The sequence below is a fragment of the Procambarus clarkii genome, chromosome 89, assembly GCF_040958095.1.
Source record: "Procambarus clarkii isolate CNS0578487 chromosome 89, FALCON_Pclarkii_2.0, whole genome shotgun sequence".
NCBI lineage: Eukaryota > Metazoa > Arthropoda > Malacostraca > Decapoda > Cambaridae > Procambarus > Procambarus clarkii.
Genome location: NC_091238.1, coordinates 17,865,162 through 17,890,095, shown reverse-complemented (window position 1 = coordinate 17,890,095; position 24,934 = coordinate 17,865,162). Strand labels below are relative to the sequence as shown.

Here is a 24,934-nt window from a genome sequence, read left to right as displayed (position 1 = left end):
CGGCACGCATAGGCACGATAAAACATCTAAATTATTGGGACCGTCTCAAAGCTCTCAAAATATACTCTCTGGAAAGGAGACGAGAGAGGTATCAAATAACATATACATGAGGATACTTGAATGCCAGGTCCCAAACTTGCACAGTAGAATAACAACATACTGGAGCGAAGGGTACGGAAGGAAATGCAGAATAGAACCAGTGAGGAGTAGAGGTGCCATAGACACAGTCAGAGAACACTGAATATGAGCGGTACACGGTTGTGCAATGCTCTCCCAGCAAGCATTAGAAATATTGACGGAACAGTTGGAAATCTTCAAGATACACTTAAGACAAATTCTAGCAAGAAATGCCGGACCAACCAGGATGAAGTGGATATGTGGGCCTGCGGGCCGCTCCAAGCAACAGCCTGTTGGACCAAGTTGTCACCAGTCGAACCTGGCTTCAGGCTGGGTTCGGGAAGTAGAAGAACTCCTAAAACCCTCACCAGGGATGCTCCAGGTATACCCTGGGCACTGAAGGACATTTCCTCACCGATCCTTAACTGTTTGCTTCCCCCCCCCAGACACCCGACAGTTATGTGGAAATGTCCCAGGATTTATGTAACACTCACGGCTCTATTTACAAGATCTGTACCGCTTACATGTCCACTGAACACGTAAGACACATAGATCTCGTAAAGAGACATGTAAGAGATCCAGATGTAGTAAGAGTGACACGTAAGATCTTTGTGACTGCTGGTAGTCAGAAGGTGAGTGGTTGGTGTGCTGGGAAGAAATACCTGGGTATTTCTTACCGTCAAGTAAGGGTTCACACACCTTACCTGAGGCTGAGGTGTGGGAGGGGCAGCTTGTCAAGTCGCAAGCTGTCCACCTTCCACTGTAAAGAAAACACAAAAAAAGCCAACCTTGAAGTACTATAGGGTGAGGACGTGTGCCTGGTCCCTGTACTCAACCGTGCTTGTGGGGGTTGAGCTTTAGCTCTCTGGTCCCGCCTCTCAACTGTCAATCAACGGGTGTACAGATCCCTGAGCCTACTGGGCTCTATCATATCTACATTTGAAACTGTGTATGGAGTCAGCCTCCACCACATCACTGCCTAATGCATTCCATCTGTTAACTACTCTGACACTGACAGTTTTTTTTAATGTCTCTGTGGCTCATTTGGGTACTCAGCTTCCGTGTCCCTTTGTGCATGTACCCGTTTGTTAAATAAGCTATCTTTATCTACCATATCTATTAGGGTGGACGGTAGAGCGACGGTCTCGCTTGTTGCAGGTCGGCGTTCAATCCCCGACCGTCCAAGTGGTTGGGCACCATTCCTTCCCCCAGTCCCATCTCAAATCCTTATCTAGATCCCTTCCAAGTGTTATATAGTCATTAATATATAGTCTTGCTATAATTACCATACCTTACCCTACCAATTCGTCTGAAAATCTTGCATATAGTGATCATGTATCCCCTAATTCTTTTGTTTTGAGAGTAGCGATGTATAGAGTAACCAAGGCTGTTTTATTCCCCCAACGAAAAGAATGCAAACTTTTGTGAAAACTAAAAAGTACTCTTGAATACGTGGGAGCTGTAATATACAGTCCTCGACGTCAACAGAAGCGGTGACATTGTGTAATTCACCAACATTGAAATTGAAATAAGTTTATTGAGGTAAAATACACACAAAGGGATGAGGTATAGGTTATCTTGAGGTTATCTTGAGATGATTTCGGGGCTTTTTTAGTGTCCCCGCGGCCCGGTCCTCGACCAGGCCTCCACCCCCAGGAAGCAGCCCGTGACAGCTGACTAACACCCAGGTACCTATTTTACTGCTAGGTAACAGGGGCATAGGGTGAAAAAAAAACTCTGCCCATTGTTTCTCGCCGGCGCCTGGGATCGACCCGGGGACCACAGGATCACAAGCCCAGCGTGCTGTCCGCTCGGCCGACCGGCTCCCAAGCTATTAGGTAGCTCAAGCTATTCTCACCCCCGTTCAGTACATCGTGTTAATACATACATAGACACACATCACAAGCAATAAACATATTACCGAACATTGTGAGAGATAAACATCTACATTTCCTCCTTTACACAAGTAGTATGGTATCAGACATACCTTCAGCAGCATGATAAGAGCCATTATTCCTGCCCGCATCTGCGCAAGTGGCTCAAGGTTAGGACAAGTTACTGTTTAAGACAACACGAGAACACATGAACGTCTTGGTGACACTGGAGGCTGTTGACACGGTAGGTGATGTATGGCACAAACATGTGCCATACATGTCTGTTGTCGCAACATTCATCACCTCGTGGGAAGAGGTAGGGGACCACAGGAGACAGTGTCTGTCACAACCACTGGACTCGTGATCCTGTGGTCCCGGGTTCGATCCCAGGCGCCGGCGAGAAACAATGGGCAGAGTTTTTTTTCACCCTATGCCCCTGTTACCTAGCAGTAAAATAGGTACCTGGTGTTAGTCAGCTGTCACGGGCAGCTTCCTGGGGGTGGAGGCCTCGTCGAGGACCGAGCCGCGGGGACACTAAAAAGCCCCGAAATCATCTCAAGATAACAACCACTGTCTTATGCAGAAAGTGATATATTATTGACGAAAAGTAATCTCAATATGTCTCCTACAGGCACTATGATAGTAGACAGTAGAGTAGACATAGAGTAGACAGTATATCTACTATATACAACCTCTAAGTTCATGATTTCTTAGACAAATAGGTGAAGGTCACCCCACAGTGGGTGAAGGTCAGGCCACAGTGGGTGAAGGTCAGGCCACAGTAGGTGAAGGTCACCCCACAGTGGGTGAAGGTCAGGCCACAGTAGGTGAAGGTGTGGATGAACGGGTGACCTCTATAATCAGAGTGCCACATCCCCCTCCCCCCCCCCATGACTCATCAGAAGGAGGGTCTGATGCCCTCCTCCCAGCTCATGACCATGGGGGGGGGGGGGGGGTGAGGCAAAAAGCTTAGGCAGGGGATCATCTCCCCCTTTCCTAACTCTGTGTGTGGGGGGAGAGGGGGGGGGAAGAGGGGGGGGGAAGAGGGGGGGGAAGAGGGGGGGGAAGAGGGGGGGGGGAGTGACACACAGGATATCACACAAAGGGGGTTTCCGATTGCCCCACAGGAAACCTGAGCCCCCCTTCCCCCCTCCCTCACACACACACACACACACACACACACAAACCCGTTCGCTGGATCTGCCACTTCGTCAATAAAAATAAAATGATTTTGCCACACCATAAACGGACGAGCCTTACCAACCCTCCACAGCCCTCGAGGCCGAGGCATACAACACGTCAATATTACGATGATTTACCTGTGTCCCATTGTGCGTGTGCCCCCCTGTGTTAAATGAACGGTCTTTATTTACCCTATTAATTCCTGTGAATCTTGTATGTGGTGATCATGTCTCCCCCTAACTTTTCTGTCTTCCAGCGACGTGAGGTTTACTTTCCAAAATCTCTCCTCGTACTTCTTACCCCCTCAGCTTGAGTACTAGTCTGGTGGCATACCTGTGAACCTTCTCCAATTGAGTCTTGCGTTAAATGGCGAGATACTGACTCCATGCTGGAGCTGCATACTCCAGAATTGGTCTGACATGCGGTATACAAGGTCCTGAATGATTCCTTACACAAGTTTTTAAGTGCTGTTCTTTTGTTGGCAACGTGGCAGATGCCGCTGATGTTATCTTGATGTGGGTTATAGCGGACAGTCCTGGCGGGATACATGACAGCACTGACATGAATGACGCACTGAGGGCGCCTGACAGCTGGGTGGACAGCGCTTCGGATTCGTAGTCCTGAGGTTCCGGGTTCGATCCGGGTTCGTCTCATTTCCAGTGAGTACATTTGGAGAGCTTTGAGACGATCCCAAAAAGTTAGGGGCTTTATTGCGTCTATGTATTCCGTATTCCCTCTATTTCAGCAATCTCTCCTGCTCTGAAGGGATAAAAGAGGACAGAGCAGTACGCAAGACGGGACAACACAAGTGACTTGAAGAGTACAACCACTGTGATGGGATCTCTGGATTTGAAAGTTCTCGTAATCCATCCTATCATTTTTCTGGCTGACGCAATATTTGCTTGGTTATGCTCCCTAAACGTTAGGTCGTCAGACATCATTATTCCCAAATCCTCTACATCCTGTTTTCCTACTATGGGCAGATTTCATTGTGTTTTGTACCCTGTATTATGTTTAAGGTTCTCATTTTTACCGTACCTGAGTACCTGGAATTTATCACTGTTTAACATCATGTTATTTTCTGCTGCCCATTCGAAAACTTCATTAATATCTGCTTGTAGTTTTTCAATGTCTTCAGCAGAGGCAATTTTCATGCTGATTTTTGTATCATCTGCAAAGGATGACACGAAGCTGTGACTTATATTTTTGTCTATATCTGATATGAGAATAGGGAAAAGCAGTGGTGCAAGGACTGTACCCTGAGGTACTGAATTTTTAACTGGGCTTGGACTCTATTTTATTTGATTGACAGTTACTCTGTGTTCTGCTCGACAGGAAATTGAGTATTCAGCATCCTACTTTACCAGTTATTCCCAATGACCTCATTTCGTGTGCTATCACGTGACTCCATGGTCACATTTGTCGAATGCCTTTGCAAAGTCTGTGTATACAACATCTGCATTTTGCATTTCTTCTAGAGCTCCTGTGATTTTGTCATAGTGGTTGAGTAAGTGTGACAGACATGATCTACCCGCTCTAAATCCATGTTGTCCTGGGTTGTGAAGTTCATTATTTTCCAGAAAACTAGAAATTGTTTCCTAATCATTTTCAAAACTTTGATTATGTGTGATGTTAGTGCAACTAGTCAATATATTTTTTTTTGCCAGAGCTTAACTACCTCCTTTGTGCAGAGGAGCTATATATGTAGATTTAAGTGCTGCTGGTATCTCCCCTGTATCCAGGCTCTTGCTCTATATTACACTGAGCGTTCGCGCTACACGTACGTTACATTTCTTTATGAATATTAAATTCCATGAGTCAGGGCCAGGAGCTGAGTGCATGGGCATATTATAAATTTCTCTTTCAGTCTTCCGAGTTCGTGTTAATATCCGTTATATTATCTGCAGCTTGGATGTCATTCATAAAGAAGCTGTCTGGGTCATCAACTTTCATGTTGTTTATTGGTGTGCTAAACATAGCCTCATACTGGCTTCTTAGAAGTTTACTAATTTCCTTCCTGTCCTCTGTGTACGTACCTTCGGTTGTAATTAAAGGTCCAATACTGGTAGAGGTTTTTGATTTTGATTTCGCGTATGTGAAAAATATTTTGTATTTTTTTCATTATCTCTTGTATAGCTTTCTGTTCCAATTCCATTTCCTGAGACTCGTATGATCGCTTCAGCATCTGCTCTATTTCTTCCATCTCCCTTTTAGCTTTAGTTTCCTTTCTTGTGATAGTTGTGTCTTCTTAAGCATTTCTGTGATTTTTTCCTTCTCCTGTACAGTCGTCTGCGTTCTCTTTCTAGCGTGGTCCTCTTCCTGCCCCTCCTCACAGGCACGTGCTTCAAGCAGACCTTGTAAGCTTCAGCTGTCAGTTGAGCTGTTCCCTGTGTGGGAGTTTTGTCGCTTAAGACCGTCTCCCATTGAATGGTTGCAAGGTCTACATTTATTTTTTCCCAGTCGATCCTCTTATTGTTGAAATTGAATTGATTGAATACCCTCTTAACGCTTGTTAGGTCTCTTGGACCTACTACCGTCATGTAGGTAGTAAATGTAACCAAAGCCGCCAATGATTGAGGAAAGATGTACAGGTTCGTAAGTACTTGCGTAACTGCTTCGTGAATCTGGCCCCTGTTCCCTACACCTATCGTCATTACTTTACATTTGCTCGGGTTAACTCTAACCGCCATTTGTTGAACCATTCCTTCAGTTTATTCAGATCATCTTTAAGTCTCACGCTGTGTTGTGAGGGTGTGTGAGAGAAGGTGTGTAGGGTGTGTGAGAGAAGGTGTGTAGGGTGTGTGAGGGAAGGTGTGTAGGGTGTGTGAGGGTGGGCGTGTGAGGTGTATGAGGGTGTGGGTGGGGGGTGGGGGGAGGGTGGCGTCCGTCGCCAGGATGGCAGGAGGATGGCGCCAGAGTGTCGGGTCTCCAGCCAGCAAGGGCCCTGTATGGATCCATCCAGGCCAGCCACCTCTCCCAGCCTCCGCTCCAGCATCACCCCCCCCCCTTCCCATACATCATCTCCCACAAACCCTCTCTCCCATACCTCACACTCCACTCCCTGATCTCATCTCTGTCACGCACGCCACCACATTCCTCTAACATATATGTTGTGTTGTTTCAGATTTAGCTACTAAGTGTCAATGTAGCACGGGCAATGGCGAGCCCGTAACACTAACATACATTATCTCCCATCCTCCCCCAACTCCCATACCTCTTCTCCCTACACACACATACACATGAGAGGTATGAGCTACGAGGTAATATTACTGGAACTAAACCTCACGACACTGGAAGACAGAAGAGTAAGGTGAGACATGATCGCTATCTATAAAATTCTCAGAGGAAGTGACAGGGTAGATAAAGATAAACTGTTTAACACAGGTGGTACGCGAACAAGGGGACACAGGTGGAAACTGAGTACCCACATGAGCCACAGGGACGTTAGAAGGAACTTTTTGAGTGTCAGAGTAGTTAACAGGTGGGATGCATTAGGCAGTGATGTGGTGGAGGCTGACTCCATACACAGTTTCATGTGTAGATATGATAGAGCCCAGTAGGCTCAGGAACCTGTACACCAGTTGATTGACAGTCGAGAGGCGGGACCAAAGAACCAGAGCTCAACCCCCGCAAGCACAACCAGGCGAGAACAACTAGGTGAGTACACACACCCCCATTTATCCCCCCCCCCCCCACACACACACCCATGTAGGGGCCTGACAGCTGAGTGGACAGCGCTCGGGAATCGTAGTTCTAAGGTTCTGGGTTCGATCCCCGGCGGAGGCGGAAACAAATGGGCAGTTTCTTTCATCCTGATGCCCCTGTTACCTAGCAGTAAATAGGTATCTGGGAGTTAGTCAGCTGTCACGGGCTGCTTCCTGGTGTGTGTGTGTGGTGTGGAGAGAGAAAAAAAAGTAGTTAGTAAACAGTTGATTGAGAGTTGAGAGGCGGGCCGGGCAATCCCCAGCATCCTCTACCTCCCTCTCCATCTGTTTTCAGGTATACCTTCACTACACCTGCAGTATGCTTGGGTATACCTCAACTATTCCTAGAGTATACGTGGATACCTCCTCTATATACGTATAGGTTCTGGGGGGTCTCTACTACTTGCCAAGGCCAGCCTGGGCCAGAGCTATCTTGTGATAACTTGACCTAACAGGCTGTTGCTTCAAGCTGCCCGCAGGATCTTGTCCAACTTCTTCTTGTTGTTGTTGTTAAAGATTTGCTACCAGGAACAAAGTTCCAAGTAGCACGGGCTATGGTGAGCCCTTGTCCAACTCTTGGTACCTACCTACTTCTATTTTTTGAGGGGTTATAATCACGTTGGGTGATCAAGCAGACTGTTAGTGCCCGCATGTGACGTGTCTCCTCCCGCCGCACTCACCTGTAACACGAGAGAAACTAATTAGTGACGCCAATGAAAGCAAGGCATCTCAAGGCAGATGTGTGTCTATCTTGAAATTGAATTGAAATATAAATAAGTTTATTGAGGTAAAATACACAGAAAGGGATGAGGTAGCTCAAGCTATTCTCACCCCGTTCAGTACACCGTGTTAATACATACATATAAACACATCACAAACAATAAACATATTACCAAACATTCTGAGAGATAAACACACATTTCCTATATCTGTCTTAATGTATAGCGATATTGGACGTCCGCAGCAAGAAACACACTGGTGACGTCTTAGTGAGAGCCCAACCGACGTAATATAGACGTTCCCTCGTACTAATACCTCGATAGGGTTGATGGGTTGGTCAGGTTGGCAGGTTTAGAGTTGGGCCAAACCACTTCCCACCTGACGCTCGTCACATGGAGAGACGGAGCTGTCATCACATACATGTACAAGGTAACCAGAGCAAACTCAAAATGCAAACTATAACATTAGGCTTGCGAGTAATGCAAGGTGATAGTATATGGGGGCTTCTACGAAGGTGTAATGCAACATATCAAATATATATTAAAGATCACATACTGTACAATAAGGTGTAACATGCAGGATAACAAAAATTTGGAGTTAAATACATGGACCGTCGATTGTTTCAAGCGCGGGTTGGACATGTATATGAGTGGGATTCGGTGGTTATAAATAGGAGCTGCCTCGTACGGGCCAATAGGCCTTCTGCAGTTGCCTTTGTTCTTATGGATTAGCACCATACAAAAATGCAAGATTGATCACATCCCCGTAGCTCACCATATAACGCTCCCACACCCCCCAGCCACTGAGGCGCTCAGGACACAGCAAACCAGATATAACAATCTTCTACAACTCATAACCCAACACGGGTGGACGGATGAGCGCAAAAGACTACAAAGGGAACTACAAGATGAGCTGCAAGATCTGTGCAAAACAGAGTACACCAAACAATGGGATGACCTAATAAGCAATATCCAAGTTGACTACAGAAACCCAGGAAAGTTCTGGAAAAGAGTAAAGACCGTGATGGGAAGCTCTTCTGAGGAAACACCCTACATCATAGACGCCTCAGGAAATAAACTCTACGAGGAGAGAGAACAAGAACAGGAATTCAGGAAGTTCTGGGAAAAAATATTCAGGATAAACCCGGAAGAAAATTTAAACTTTTGCCCCATTAATGAAAGGGAAATTACAACTCAAGTCGATAACAGAGCTGCAGCACTACTCCCGACGCAAACAATAGACCTTAACATACGCGATGAAACACATAACCATTGCGGAGGTCCATAAAACAATTATGGGTTTCAAGAACAAGGCGCCGGGCAACAGCAAGATAAATAAGATGGTATTATCCAACCTACCAGTGATTGCACTCCATCAATACACATGTATAATAAATGCAGCTCTTGCATCTGGACTATTCCCCACATACTTCAAGAATGCCACAATAAGACTAATCCCAAAGCCAGGTAAGGATAGTGTAGAGCACGGTTCTTAACCAGGGAGGGTTACCTTGAGTTTACCTTGAGGTGCTTCCGAGGCTTAGCGTCCCCGCGGCCCGGTCGTCGACCAGGCCTCGTGGTTGCTGAACTGATCAACCAGGCTGTTGGACGCAGCTGCTCGCGGCCTGACGTACGAGTCACAGCCTGGTGCCTATACCCCCAGTATGGTACGGGGTACCCCAGAAGCATGGCTACCAAATAATGGTGGCTTGGCATTATCTCTGAACAGTTTACAAAATGATAAAACCCTTACAATATTTCTTCAGTCGTATATGTGATGTAGAACCCTACAGAACAGATGTAGAACACAATCGACTTGAGAATGGTCCAGTACGGACCGAAACGTCGTCGTCCCTTCAACTTCTAGTGTGTGTTCTGGTCAACACGTAGAACCCTAGCTACTGACATCCTTTTATGTCATAGTGGTTGTTGTAATCCACAAGTTAGTAGGAATTATTAGCTAGAGGATCATTACTACAACACTTAACGAATGATGATTGAAAGTACATGTAAGTAGACAGACTATGGATCACATATCTAAGAAAGGTCAATGGATTAAGACCGAAGCTGTTTAGCCAAATTAATAATTCCTGGAAAGAGGAATTATTCTTCGTCAGGCTTCTAGGAACAAGATTACCGCTCTAGGGATAAGGTTAATCGGATTACACCTTCCTTGAGAGGCGTGGTGAAATGTTTGAGGCCATGGCTGACTGGAGGAGTCTGATTGTGGCCTTTAAATACCTTCCATATGTTCATTCATTGTGTTCCAGTACAAACCTAGTGGTACGCCTCAAGGGTCTGGTGTGTGTAGGAGTACACGGTGGTAGTAACGGTTGCTGAGGCAAAGTGTTATGTGTTGTGTATTCGCTGTGTTCGGAATGAACCGGGGTTCAGCGTCACGACATGGTACGTTATAGGACTGGTGGTGGTGACTTCACAGGCTGGTGAAGGGGGGGGGGCGGGGGGTATGGGGACATATTGGGTATACCTGGAGGGATGGAACCATCAGGGGGTAAGCGCCAAGACATTACGACTATATAGCACTGGGAAGGGATCAGGATGAGGATTTGGGATGGGACGGTGGGGGGAGGAAGGAATGGTGCCCAACCTCTTGGACGGTCGAGAATTGAACGCCGACCTGCATGAAGCGAGATCGCCCAACCCAAGTGCTTGGACTGGGTATATATACCTGGAGAAGGTGTCTAGAGTTCTCCAGCTGCCCGAGCCCGGCCTGGAGTCAGGCTCAACACAGGGACGTGGGTACACCACTGGCATTACGGGCTCACCATAGCCCGTGCTACACATGGACACTTCGTCCTCAGCAGCTAAATCTTTAACAACAACAACCACTGGGAGTCTGTACTGGTAACAACCCTTGGGTTAAGGGCCGACGACAGGAAAGACGTCAGGTCAGGTCATTAACACGCGGGGTCAAAGGTCGCGGTCACGAGTCCTCCAGAGATGAGACGTCAATCATCCGGTGACCCAGGATGCTCTCACTGACCTTCGCCCAGCCACACACACCGCCACGGTTTCATAAGTTGCCGCTCCGTAAATAATGCAACTGTTTGTCGTAAGCGGGAAACGTTTGAGCCCAACCAACCCTCCTAACCCATCGAAGTCGAGACATAGCAATCGTCAATATTATGATGCTTTAATTTGTATTAAAACCCATCAATATTATCAGATTATGACCCCACTGTTATCCTAATGCGACGTGCGTCACCTAATGCTATCCTAATGCGACGAGCCCGTCACCTAATGCTATCCTAATGCGACGTGCGTCACCTAATGCTATCCTAATGCGACGAGCCCGTCACCTAATGCTATCCTAATGCGACGTGCGTCACCTAATGCTATCCTAATGCGACGAGCACGTCACCTATTGCTATCCTAATGCGACGTGCGTCACCTAATATTATCCTAATGCGAGGAGTAAGTCACCTAGTGCTATAATAATGCGACGTGCGTCACCTAATTCTATCCTAATGCGACGAGCACGTCACCTACTGCTATCCTAATGCAACGAGGGTTAGTGACTGGGAGTATGGGTGGGAGAATGAGGAGGGTGAGGGGGGGTGAGTGAGGGGGTGGGGGGTGAGGGACGAGGGTGTGGCAAGAGCTGGGTGTTGAGGGCAAGCGATAGCATGTAACACCTGCTCTCTGATAAGAGATGGTGCATTATACTAATCACTGCAAGCTCATAACTGAAATGAGCCTCACCTGCCTGGTCAGGGCCAACTGCCTCACCTGGCTCGTTAGATGACGCAGGTGGACCTGACTAGCCGGATGAGGCAGAGAACATGAGCAAGTAAACCTCATTCTCCTGTCTCCGTACCATAGCCAAACTGGGGCTTAGGAGGTAACGCTTCACCCAACACAGGCATGTGGATGAGCCACTTGAAGGTAGATGCACCATAGCCAGTGTCCGGCCCTCAGCACCCGTCACACACAAGGCATCAATGTGGCACTAACACTAGCCTTACTCACCATCATTATAGTGTGTGAGTGTATTCACCCAGTTGTATTCACCCTAGTTGTGCTTGCGGGGGTTGAGCTCTGCTCTTTCGGCCCGCCTCTCAACCAATCAACTTTTACTAACAACTAACTAATTTTTTTCCACTTCACACACACACACACACACACACCAGGAAGCAGCCCGTGACAGCTGACTAACTCCCAGGTACCTATTTACTGCTAGGTAACAGGGGCATTCAGGGTGAAAGAAACTTTGCCCATTTGTTTCTGCCTGGTGCGGGAATCGAACCCGCGCCACAGAATTACGAGTCCTGCGCGGTATCCACCAGGCTACGAGGCCTCTATAGCCTCTGTGAGTGAGTGAGAGTGAAAGAGAGAGAGAGAGAGAGAGAGAGAGAGAAAAGGGGGGGGGGAGGGTAAGAGTTGGCAGCGTGTAGCCGTAGTGGGCACCCAGTGAGAGTGAAAGTGTACCCCATACCCAGGCGAGGTCGTGCTCGGGGGAGGGAGAGAGAGAGCGGCCCGCCGACCAGCTGCCCACGAAGGCCACAACCCCCCCCCCCATCCTACCCCCAGTTAACACATGGCATTATTTACACACTAACAACCCATCTACAACGTTCCGGTCGAGCAAAACATGGCGGTATGATGAACGCATAGCGAGGAAATGCGCACCTTCTCCAGGAGGCGGCGCTAAGAGAGCGTGTAGAGGTGGGTGTAGCAGGAGTATCGGGAGTGGGGGGGGGGGGGCGGGTGTGTGTGTGTACACTCTCTGGCTAGCAGGTGTGGGTGTTGCTATCGGTATATGGAACGCCGAGCACGTGTGCTTCCTTCACTCCACACTCGTTGCCTCAGCCCCGCGTACTCGCCTCCCTCCACCGTTATCTTGAGGTTATCTTGAGATGATTTCGGGGCTTTTTAGCGTCCCCGCGGCCCGGTCCTCGACCAGGCCTCCTAAGACCGTGCTCGACCCCCCCCCCCCCCCCGTAACAACTTACTGAGTGACCTTGCTATCACGCCCGGGGCCCACCTGCACCACTCCCTAGATCTATTAAAGACCAGTTCTTAATGTATTTCATGCCCCCTTTTTTGTGCCGTATGTAAATGGTGGTGCTCAACTTTGTGTGCAAGTTGTTCATATATGGTAGTCATGTGTGTGTGTGTGTGTGTGTGTGTGTGTGTGTGTGTGTGTGTGTGTGTGTGTGTGTGTGTGTGTGTGTGTGTGTGTGTGTGTGTGTGCGCGCGCGCGCGCGCGCGCGCGCATATAGGGTAGTCATGTGTGTGTGCATATAGGGTAGTCATGTGTGTGTGTCTGTGTGCATATAGGGTAGTCATGTGTGTACTCACCTATTTGTACTCACCTATTTGTGCTTGCAGGATCGAGCATTGACTCTTGGATCCCGCCTTTCCAGCTATCGGTTGTTTACAGCAATGACTCCTGTCCCATTTCCCTATCATACCTAGTTTTAAAAGTATGAATAGTATTTGCTTCCACAACCTGTTCCCCAAGTGCATTCCATTTTTCCACTACTCTCACGCTAAAAGAAAACTTCCTAACATCTCTGTGACTCATCTGAGTTTCCAGTTTCCACCCATGTCCCCTCGTTCTGTTATTATTACGTGTGAATATTTCATCTATTTCCACTTTGTCAATTCCCCTGAGTATTTTATATGTATAGTATTTTATATGTGTGTGTGTGTGCGTGCGTGCATATAGGGTAGTCATGTGTGTGTACATATAGGGTAAACACGTCCCAACACAGGGTCCCACGGGCACTTCATACCTGGTTGATACCTGGTTGATGGGGTTCTGGGAGTTCTACGGCCCGAGGCCAGGCTTTGCTTGTGAGTGTTTGGTCCACCAGGCTGTTGCTTGCAGCGGCCCGCAGGCCTACATACCACAGCCCGGTTGGTCCGGCACTTCTTGAAGAAAACTATCTAGTTCTCTCTTGAAGATGTCCACGGTTGTTCCGGCAATATTTCTGATGCTCGCTGGGAGGACGTTGAACAACCGCGGACCTCTGATGTTTATACAGTGTTCTCTGATTGTGCCTATGGCACCCCTGCTCTTCACTGGTTCTATTCTGCATTTTCTTCCATATCGTTCACTCCAGTATGTTGTTATTTTACTGTGTAGATTTGGTACTTGGCCCTCCAGTATCTTCCACGTGTATATTATTTGATATCTCTCTCGTCTCATTTCAAGTGAGTACATTTGGAGGGCTTTGAGACGATCCCAATAATTTAGGTGCTTTATTGCGTGCCGTATATGTTCTCTGTATTCCCTCTATTTCAGCAATCTCTCCTGCTCTGAAGGGGGAAGTGAGTACTGAGCAGTACTCAAGACGGAACAACACAAGTGACTTGAAGAGTACAACCATTGTGATGGAATCTCTGGACTTTAAAGTTCTCGTAATCCATCCTATCAATTATCTGGCTGACGCAATATTTGCTTGGTTATGCTCCCTAAACGTTACGTCGTCAGACATCATTATTCCCAAATCCTTTACATGTTGCTTTCCTACTATGGGCAGATTCGATTGTGTTTTGTACCCTGTATTATGTTTAAGGTTCTCATTTTTACCGTACCTCAGTACCTAGAATTTAACACTTAAACATCATGTTATTTTCTGCTGCCCAGTCGAAAACTTCATTAATATCTGCCTGTAGTTTTTCCATGTCTTCAGCAGAGGTAATTTTCATGCTGATTTTTGTATCATCTGCAAAGGATGTGTGACGATAATCTCTTTCAAGAGAGATTGAGCCTGCTCTTCCCTTCATCAGTACGTCAATATAAAAGATAATATAGAAGATACGTCCAGCAAGTATCGCCAAACGTTTTGCCCAGAGAGCAAAACGTATCCAGCACACCGGCACACCTGCTTCAGCCACCGTAACCAGCAAACTGCTCATCCTTTGCCTGCCTGTCGCTGATTGGCTGGTGCCCCGTCGCACCTGCCCTCCGCCACAAGTTGATGTCTGGGCTGCAGTGCGCTAATATTGTCAGAATATCTCAGTGCTCCAAGCAGTTGACATCTCTCGCTGGTAGACTAAGCCTTGGCTTTCGTATACTAAGGGAGGTGGCAGCTCGAAGCCGATATTCCAGCACCACTAATACTTTATTTTGCTATCACTGTAACTCACTTGTCTTAACGTAACTTTTCATTTGCCAGTGATTATTCATATTATTTTGTTTGTTGACTTGTCTTTCATATTTTATGTGCTTAACTTTATTCATGTCTTGTTTTTCTAGAGTAATTAAAATTTCATTGTTAATTTACTTGTGTTTTGTGTGTCTTCCCATTACCTTACCACAGACGAAAGCTCCAGCTTTTCTCTTTTTTTTCTATTATGTGACGAGGCCCTGCCCCTAGCTTTTGAAACAGCCGAACACCAACGCTTTACCGTCACAGATGACACAAAGCTGTGACTTATATTTTTGTCTATATCTGCTATGTGGTTAGGTTAGGATCAGGGCACTTTAGTACGACTGCTTCTTGACGTTGGGAATCCTTAGGAGGACGGTCTGGAGAAACAACTACCCGAGGTAGTCCTTGATGCCTTTTGTAATTGTCGGTTGTTTAATGCCCTGACTCCCAGACTGTTTGTCTCAAATTATATTATTACATCTCTCTCATATTATATATATATATATATATATATATATATATATATATATATATATATATACACATATATACACATATATATATATATGTATATATATATATATATATATATATATATATATGTACACATAAAATAATAGGGGTAGTAGGAGGAAAAGATTAAAGTGTTCAGTGAGAATCCACAGTGTCTTCTCTGAACGCTCTTTGTTTTCTTCTTCGAGGATGTGGGTCCCTCAGTTGCACCAGTGGTCGTACCCCAAAATAAATAAATAAAATTATATATATATATATATATATATATATATATATATATATATGTCGTACCTAGTAGCCAGAACGCACTTCTCAGCCTACTATGCAAGGCCCGATTTGCCTAATAAGCCAAGTTTTCATGAATTAATGATTTTTCGATTACCTAACCTACCTAACCTAACCTAACTTTTTCTGCCACCTAACCTAATCTAACCTATAAAGATAGGTTAGGTTAGGTTAGGTAGGGTTGGTTAGGTTCGGTCATATATCTACGTTAATTTTAACTCCAATAAAAAAAATTTACCTCATACATAATGAAATGAGTAGCTTTATCATTTCATAAGAAAAAAATTAGAGAAAATACATTATTTCAGGAAAACTTGGCTTATTAGGCAAATCGGGCCTTGCATAGTAGGCCAAAAAGTGCGTTCTGGCTACTAGGTACGACATATATATATATATATATATATATATATATATATATATATATATATATATATATATATATATAATCTCCCCACCCCCTGAGCCTTTTCACCATATGTCACAAGGTTATTCAGTCCAAGTATGTGTATAACACTGTAAAACTTTTATTTTTCATACATAAGTTCACTGACGCATACTTGGGTTATTTTTAGAGTGAAATTTATCCCTTATAGTTTACACAAGATTCAATATTATTACAACAGTTTAAGTCTGAGATCCCAATACCGCCCCTCCCCCCCCCCCCCCGCATCAAACCCTACAATCTCCACTCGCCCCCGGGGGGGGGGGAGACCCATCATGGTTGAGAAGATCTGTTCTAAGACCCCGTGTGGTGCAGTGGTAAAACACTCGCCTGGCGCTTAGCGAGCACTTTGGCCTGGGTTCGTATCCTAGCCGGGGAGGATTGATTGGGCGCCAATCCTTAACTGTAGCTTCTGTTCACCCAGCAGTAAATGGGGGTACCTGGTGGTTAAACAATTTGGTGGATCATATTCCGGGGAAAAATTAGGATTAATTGTTCTAAGATATAATGATTGGGTTAGATTATCATGGGAAGGTAACTGAAAGGCAAGGTGCCTCGCCCGTCTACGTGGCGTAGGGGTGTGTGAGGCGCCCCCTACACCAGGTAGGGGAGGTTTCCCTCCCCCTACACCAGGTAGGGGAGGTTTCCCCCCCCCCTACACGACGGTGGTGGAGGGGGGCCACAGGAGCGACTACAAGAGAGCGCGGGAGAGGACAGAGCTGTCTCAACTAAAGTGTTCCCAGCTTCCCGTGAACCAATACGACCCGACCTACTGGCGCCGGGCTCCTTGGCACCCTCCCAGACCCCTTCCTCGACCTGCTGCTGCTGCTGCTGCTCCCCTCACACACCTCACCACCCAACCTGGCTCCTCCCCTCACACACCTCACCAACCATAGCCAGGAAAATAGAAGGCTGGATAATGACAGTTTGATATGGTCTACTCTCCTACACAATTACACAAAACTCATTAGGTTAAAACAGCATATCCTGTAAGGTTAAAATGAATTATCTTGGGCTGTGTTGGGTTAGGTTATCTTAGGCTGTGTTGGGTTAGGTTATCTTAGGCTGTGTTGGGTTAGGTTATCTTAGGCTGTGTTGGGTTAGGTTAGGTCAGGTTGGTTAAGTCGTATTGGGTAATTGAAATAAGTTTATTGAGGTAAAATATACACAAAGGTATGAGGTAGCTCAAGCTATTCTCACCCCGTTCAGTACATCGTGTTAATACATACATAGACACACATCACAAGCAATAAACATATTACCAAACATTCTGAGAGATAAACATATACATTTCCTCCTTTACACAAGTATTGGGTAAGATTGGGAAGGTTTTCAAATCCGTTGGTGAACCGTCTTTTGTATGTGACTTGTATATAATGACGTTACCTTGAGCTGGTTCCGAGGGTCACTCTCCCTGCTCCACCTACGAAACCTGTACATCTTTCCTCAATCACGGTAGCTTAGTTTGCGAATATTAAACAGTTTATGGCTTGGAAAGCGCTCCGAGGTTGTCTATAGCAATAACGTGTCGTGGGTAACAGCCTGGCAGCGTTGTTAACTGCTTAATGAATGTAAACAAACCCGTCAAGGCCGGAGAACAGAGGTACAAGTTCGCAAGTTGGTGTCTAACCGCTTCTTCAGTCCTGGCTCTTAACCACGACTTTGGGGAGTAGAACAACTCCCAGAACCCCATCAGGCAGGTGTCAAGCAGACCTTAAACTCAGGGATGCCGCCACAAACCCAACGACGCCGCCACAAACCCAGCGACGCCGCCACAAACCCAACGACGCCGCCACAAACCCAGCGACGCCGCCACAAACCCAACGACGCCGCCACAAACCCAGCGACGCCGCTACAAACCCAACGACGCCGCCACAAACCCAACGACGCCGCCACAAACCCAACGACGCCGCCACAAACCCAACGACGCCGCCACAAACCCAACGACGCCGCCACAAACCCAACGACGCCGCCACAAACCCAGCGACGCCGCCACAAACCCAGCGACGCCGCCACAAACCCAGCGACGCCGGCACAAACCCAGCGACGCCGGCACAAACCCAGCGACGCCGCCACAAACCCAGCGACGCCGCCACAAACCCAGCGACGCCGCCACAAACCCAGCGACGCCGCCACAAACCCAGCGACGCCGCCACAAACCCAGCGACGCCGCCACAAACCCAACGACGCCGGCACAAACCCAGCGACGCCGCCACAAACCCAGCGACGCCGCCACAAACCCAGCGACGCCGCCACAAACCCAGCGACGCCGCCACAAACCCAGCGACGCCGCCACAAACCCAACGACGCCGGCACAAACCCAGCGACGCCGCCACAAACCCAGCGACGCCGCCACAAACCCAGCGACGCCGCCACAAACCCAACGACGCCGCCACAAACCCAGCGACGCCGGCACAAACCCAGCGACGCCGGCACAAACCCAGCGACGCCGCCACAAACCCAACGACGCCGCCACAAACCCAACGACGCCGCCACAAACCCAACGACGCCGGCACAAACCCAGCGACGCCGCCACAAACCCAACGACGCCGCCACAAACCCAGCGACGCCGCCACAAACCCAGCGACGCCGCCACAAACCCAGCGACGCCGCCACAAACCCAACGACGCCGCCACAAACCCAACGACGCCGCCACAAACCCAACGACGCCGCCACAAACCCAGCGACGCCGCCACAAACCCAGCGACGCCGCCACAAACCCAGCGACGCCGCCACAAACCCAACGACGCCGCCACAAACCCAGCGACGCCGCCACAAACCCAACGACGCCGCCACAACGCTCGCATTTCTCCAGTCACTTGTACTCTCCCGCCTTGAGTACAGCGTGACACTTCCCTCTCCAAGACAGAACAGGACAAATATATCAAACAGGGAATACAGACATTACACGGTGCTGACACACTCAGTACAGCACTGACATTACCGAGACCATCTCAAAAGCACTCAAGATGTGCTCTGAAGAGGGGACGAGATGTGTCACATATACATTTTTGACAACTTACTAGAGCGGAGGATGTGGTGGAGATATGTGTATTACTACCACAGTCACTGAAGATGTGGCACAGAACGCTGCGTGAACCCCCTGGGTGATACCTGGTTGATGTGGGAGTAGTTCTACTCCCCAAGCCCGGCCCGAGGCCAGGCTTGACTTGTGAGAGTTTGGTCCACCAGGCTGTTGCTTGGAGCGGCCCGCACCCCCCCCCCCACGTGCTGTGTAACCCTTCACGCCGAGGCCGAGACACAATATTGCCTCAACAAAGTTATTGATTTAAAAAAGAACTGGACATGTTGCTTCAGGTACTGTCAGCTCAGGTGGGTTGTGATGACTGCGAGTTGCTGCCAGCAACAGCCTGAGTGATCACACAGTCGCAACCTTGGGAGACAAGACTGTTGAACCCTCCGACAACAGGTAAACAAGAGGCAGTATTTAAATCCCAAACATGAAGCAGACCACGGGTGACGCGTGTGTGTACTCATCTAGTTGTGCTTGCTGGGGATGAGCTCTGGCTCTTTGGTCCCGCCTCTCAACAGGTGTACAGGTTCCTGAGCCTATTGGGCTCTATCATATCTACACTTGAAACTGTGTATGGAGTCAGCCTCCACCACATTACTTCCTAATGCATTCCATTTGTCAACCACTCTGACACTAAAAAAGTTCTTTCTAATATCTCTGTGGCTCATTTTGGGCACTCAGTTTCCACCTGTGTCCCCTAGTGCGTGTGCCCCTTGTGTTAAATAGCCTGTCTTTATCTACCCTGTCGATTCCCTTGAGAATCTTGAATGTGGTGATCATGTCCTCACTAACTCTTCTGTCTTCCAGCGACGTGAAGTTTAATTCCCGTAGTCTCCCCTCGTAGCTCATACCTCTCAGCCCGGGTACTAGTCTTTCAAAGGCAAACCTTTGAACCTTGTCCAGTTTAGTCTTATGCTTGACTAGATATGGACTCCATGCTGGCGCTGCTTACTCCAAGATTGGTCTAACATATGGTATACAAAGTTCCGAATGATTCCTTACACAAGTGTTTAAAGGCCGTTCTTATGTTGGCCAACCAGGCATATGCCGCTGATGTTATCCTCTTGATATGGGCTTCAGGGAACATGTCTGGCGTGATATCAACCCCCAAGTGTTTCTCTCTCTCTCTGACCTTTGAATTATTTCATCTCCCAAATGATACCTTGTATCTGGCCTCCTGCTTCCTACCCATATCTTCATTACATTACATTTGCTTGGGTTAAACTAACACCCATTTGTTCGACCATTCCTTCAGTTTGTCCAGGTATTCTTGAAGCAGCCCTCCTCTGTCTTAATCCTTCTCATAATTTTGGCATCGTCAGCAAACATTGAGAGGAATGAGTCTATACCCTCTGGGAGATCATTTATGTATATCAGAAACAGGATAGGTCCGAGTAGAGAGCCCTGTGGGACTCCACTGGTGACTTCACGCCAGTCTGAGGTCTCACCCCTCACTGTAACTCTCTGCTTCCAATTGCTTAGGTACTCCCTTATCCACTGGAGCACTTATCCACTTATAGCACTTATCCCTGATCCATTTATCTGGAGCACTTATCCCTTATCCAGAGTGTGTGCGTGTGTGTGTGTGTGTGTGTGTGGGAGGGGGGGGGGGGTGCGTGCGCTCATGTGTGCGTGGGTGCGTGCACGTGTATCGGCCGCAAAACATTCCACGGGAGGTGGTGAGTAGTACGGTGGTCCGTGAGTGAATGGTGAGTTAATTAATGCAGGTGTGGTAGTGGTGGTGGTGTTGGCCCTCGTCCAACTCCAGCTGATCACCCCACTTACCCTTCTGGTCTCTTACTCCCCCCTCCCCCCCCCTCTCTCACTTTACCTGCAATGGGTTTCGCGAGTTCCTCTACTCTCCAAACCCTGTCCAGTTGATCTGTAGCTTGGAGGGGCCCGCATACATCCACTACAACCCGGATGATCCAGCCCTTCCTGTGGGAATTAGCTCAAATGCCTCCGGGGAAAATATGCACCTGTGTTGCGGAAATATTGCTCATAGGCGGTGACTGGTGTGTTACACATTCCTTATCATACATGTTACCCCCCCCCCCCCCGCCCCAAGGGTCCCGGACGCCAGAGGGGAACAACCCCCCCCCCCACTCCACCTCACCACCGGGTCAGGGGGCAGGAAGCAGCTAACATGCTCACACAGGTCATTCTCCGGAGATTCACCCAGTGACTTTCGATCTTGGCGTTTAAAGTCTCTTACGTTAATGTGAGGATCGTGACGCCTGGCGCAGACTTTCCCTCCAAGAGGACCACCCGAAGAACCGGTTTTTTGGTCGCTGGGTGATCGGGGCCGCCCACAACATAGAATAAAAACTAGTCATTAGGCACACGTATCAGCTCAACTTGATATATATGGAGGCATTGCTCTTGATCTGAGAAGGCCAGGCTGAGGTTTGGACGGGTGGGGGGGGGGGGGGGGGGGGGGCGGTGCTGGTGGTGAGGTACTGAGGAGTACCTCAGGTCCCGCCTCTCGGTACTGAGGAGTACCTCAGGAGTGTGGGTACTGAGGAGTACCTCAGGAGTGTGGGTACTGAGGAGTACCTCAGGAGTGTGGGTACTGAGGAGTACCTCAGGAGTGTGGGTACTGAGGAGTACCTCAGGAGTGTGGGTACTGAGGAGTACCTCAGGAGTGTGGGTACTGAGGAGTACCTCAGGAGTGTGGGTACTGAGGAGTACCTCAGGAGTGTGGGTACTGAGGAGTACCTCAGGAGTGTGGGTACTGAGGAGTACCTCAGGAGTGTGGGTACTGAGGAGTACCTCAGGAGTGTGGGTACTGAGGAGTACCTCAGGAGTGTGGGTACTGAGGAGTACCTCAGGAGTGTGGGTACTGAGGAGTACCTCAGGAGTGTGGGTACTGAGGAGTACCTCAGGAGTGTGGGTACTGAGGAGTACCTCAGGAGTGTGGGTACTGAGGAGTACCTCAGGAGTGTGGGTACTGAGGAGTACCTCAGGAGTGTGGGTACTGAGGAGTACCTCAGGAGTGTGGGTACTGAGGAGTACCTCAGGAGTGTGGGTACTGAGGAGTACCTCAGGAGTGTGGGTACTGAGGAGTACCTCAGGAGTGTGGGTACTGAGGAGTACCTCAGGAGTGTGGGTACTGAGGAGTACCTCAGGAGTGTGGGTACTGAGGAGTACCTCAGGAGTGTGGGTACTGAGGAGTACCTCAGGAGTGTGGGTACTGAGGAGTACCTCAGGAGTGTGGGTACTGAGGAGTACCTCAGGAGTGTGGGTACTGAGGAGTACCTCAGGAGTGTGGGTACTGAGGAGTACCTCAGGAGTGTGGGTACTGAGGAGTACCTCAGGAGTGTGGGTACTGAGGAGTACCTCAGGAGTGTGGGTACTGAGGAGTACCTCAGGAGTGTGGGTACTGAGGAGTACCTCAGGAGTGTGGGTACTGAGGAGTACCTCAGGAGTGTGGGTACTGAGGAGTACCTCAGGAGTGTGGGTACTGAGGAGTACCTCAGGAGTGTGGGTACTGAGGAGTACCTCAGGAGTGTGGGTACTGAGGAGTACCTCAGGAGTGTGGGTACTGAGGAGTACCTCAGGAGTGTGGGTACTGAGGAGTACCTCAGGAGTGTGGGTACTGAGGAGTACCTCAGGAGTGTGGGTACTGAGGAGTACCTCAGGAGTGTGGGTACTGAGGAGTACCTCGGGAGTGTGGGTACTGAGGAGTACCTCGGGAGTGTGGGTACTGAGGAGTACCTCGGGAGTGTGGGTACTGAGGAGTACCTCAGGAGTGTGGGTACTGAGGAGTACCTCGGGAGTGTGGGTACTGAGGAGTACCTCGGGAGTGTGGGTACTGAGGAGTACCTCGGGAGTGTGGGTACTGAGGAGTACCTCAGGAGTGTGGGTACTGAGGAGTACCTCAGGAGTGTGGGTACTGAGGAGTACCTCAGGAGTGTGGGTACTGAGGAGTACCTCAGGAGTGTGGGTACTGAGGAGTACCTCAGGAGTGTGGGTACTGAGGAGTACCTCAGGAGTGTGGGTACTGAGGAGTACCTCAGGAGTGTGGGTACTGAGGAGTACCTCAGGAGTGTGGGTACTGAGGAGTACCTCAGGAGTGTGGGTACTGAGGAGTACCTCAGGAGTGTGGGTACTGAGGAGTACCTCAGGAGTGTGGGTACTGAGGAGTACCTCAGGAGTGTGGGTACTGAGGAGTACCTCAGGAGTGTGGGTACCGAGGAGTACCTCAGGAGTGTGGGTACCGAGGAGTACCTCAGGAGTGTGGGTACCGAGGAGTACCTCAGGAGTGTGGGTACCGAGGAGTACCTCAGGAGTGTGGGTACCGAGGAGTACCTCAGGAGTGTGGGTACCGAGGAGTACCTCAGGAGTGTGGGTACCGAGGAGTACCTCAGGAGTGTGGGTACCGAGGAGTACCTCAGGAGTGTGGGTACTGAGGAGTACCTCAGGAGTGTGGGTACCGAGGAGTACCTCAGGAGTGTGGGTACTGAGGAGTACCTCAGGAGTGTGGGTACCGAGGAGTACCTCAGGAGTGTGGGTACTGAGGAGTACCTCAGGAGTGTGGGTACTGAGGAGTACCTCAGGAGTGTGGGTACTGAGGAGTACCTCAGGAGTGTGGGTACTGAGGAGTACCTCAGGAGTGTGGGTACTGAGGAGTACCTCAGGAGTGTGGGTACTGAGGAGTACCTCAGGAGTGTGGGTACTGAGGAGTACCTCAGAAGTGTGGGTACTGAGGTGACAAGAGGGATGGAGATGTAGCAAGGTCTAGCACCCCCAGCCTCCTGTGTGTCAACGGCTACCACCACCAACACTACCGTCCAGCTTAACACTAGTATACCTGACACTGCCCTTGTGCCAGCACTCTTGTCACACCTGCTCTTGAAACTGTGAGTGCTCTGTGTTGCCACCGCACCCTCAACTTCCTGGTTGATACCTGGTTGATGGGGTTCTGGGAGTTCTTCTACTGCCCAAGCCCGGCCCGAGGCCAGGCTTGATATGCGAGAGTTTAGTCTACCAGGCTGTTGCTTGGAGCGGCCCGCAGGCCCACATACCCACTTCATCCCAAACTGATTAACACACACTCTATTAATGCTCTTGTTGCCTTGCCAGAATGTCCTTACATTTCTCTGGATCATCGGTTTACCTGTTGGGGATTTCGAGCGTTGTTTTGCTTCTGCTGCCTGGCCTGGGGTCACTACTTCCACCTGTGTCCCCTCGTTCTCTTGAAGCTCAAATAACACCTCCACTGGAGCCGGTCGGCCGAGCGGACAGCACGCTGGACTTGTGATCCTGTGGTCCCGGGTTCGATCCCAGGCGCCGGCAAGAAACAATGGGCAGAGTTTCTTCCACCCTATGCCCCTGTTACCTAGCAGTAAAATAGGTACCTGGGTGTTAGTCAGCTGTTACGGGCTGCTTCCTGGGGGTGGAGGCCTGGTCGAGGACCGGGCCGCGGGGACACTAAAAAGCCCCGAAATCATCTCAAGATAACCTCAAGATACGTGTGTATTCCCCCCCCCCCTTAGTTTCTTGCAGAGAACATTGTAAACATATCGCCTCAGGCCCTTCTCTCATCCAAGGTCGTTAGTGGGAATTCACAGACTATATAAATTATTTATTATCAATATGTATTCAATATCCGTTTTGGGGCAACTCTTTAGACCATGTCAATTGTCTCGGTATTGGCAAGGTTCAGAGGTGGTGGTGGTGGTGGTAGGGGACGCACCTACCATGTCAAATTTTAGGGTTTGGCAAATGTTAATCTACTCATTTCATGATCTGTTCACTTGAGACAGTTAAGCAAGTCCCAGCTGTGTCTGGGTACAAGTGACCGGATGAACAACCCAGCGGGTTTTCTTCCTATTGGGGAGTGTTGTACATGCTGCTATGGCGGTGTGTCCACTCACAGGATGAGTGGCGCTGCTCAATAAACTCGCCCCAAGTGGCAAAATTAACAATTAACTTCAT

At 48.8% G+C, this 24,934-nt stretch overlaps 2 protein-coding genes across 23 annotated transcripts in view; one reads left to right on the top strand and one right to left on the bottom strand.

The window, feature by feature from the left end:
* Nucleotides 1-24,934, bottom strand: part of rhea (Talin_middle and talin-RS domain-containing protein rhea) — a 210,027-nt gene that overhangs the window by 105,283 nt on the left and 79,810 nt on the right. For 6 of the 22 annotated variants that reach the window (XM_069318123.1, XM_069318121.1, XM_069318137.1 and 3 more), the window contains one exon: nucleotides 7,465-7,557. The exons of 15 other annotated variants lie outside the window; for them this stretch is intronic. The gene's annotated coding sequence lies outside the window, so the exon portion shown is untranslated. The remainder of the gene's footprint in view (nucleotides 1-7,464; nucleotides 7,558-24,934) is intronic. One more of the 22 variants, XM_069318128.1, reaches the window with a different exon arrangement.
* On the top strand, nucleotides 17,687-23,728 carry LOC138359224 (uncharacterized). The gene is made up of 2 exons (XM_069318216.1): nucleotides 17,687-18,886; nucleotides 21,491-23,728. The coding sequence occupies exons 1-2, from the start codon at nucleotides 17,687-17,689 to the stop codon at nucleotides 23,726-23,728; spliced, it is 3,438 nt and encodes a 1,145-aa protein (XP_069174317.1).

Excerpts from the sequence above, each read along its gene's own strand:
- LOC138359224 (XM_069318216.1), top strand. The coding sequence starts at position 17,687 with ATGCCGCCACAAACCCAACGACGCCGCCACAAACCCAGCGACGCCGCC. Across the intron at positions 18,887-21,490 it reads ACACGGTGCTGACACACTCA|GAGTACCTCAGGAGTGTGGG; the intron begins GTACAGCACTGA and ends CTCGGTACTGAG.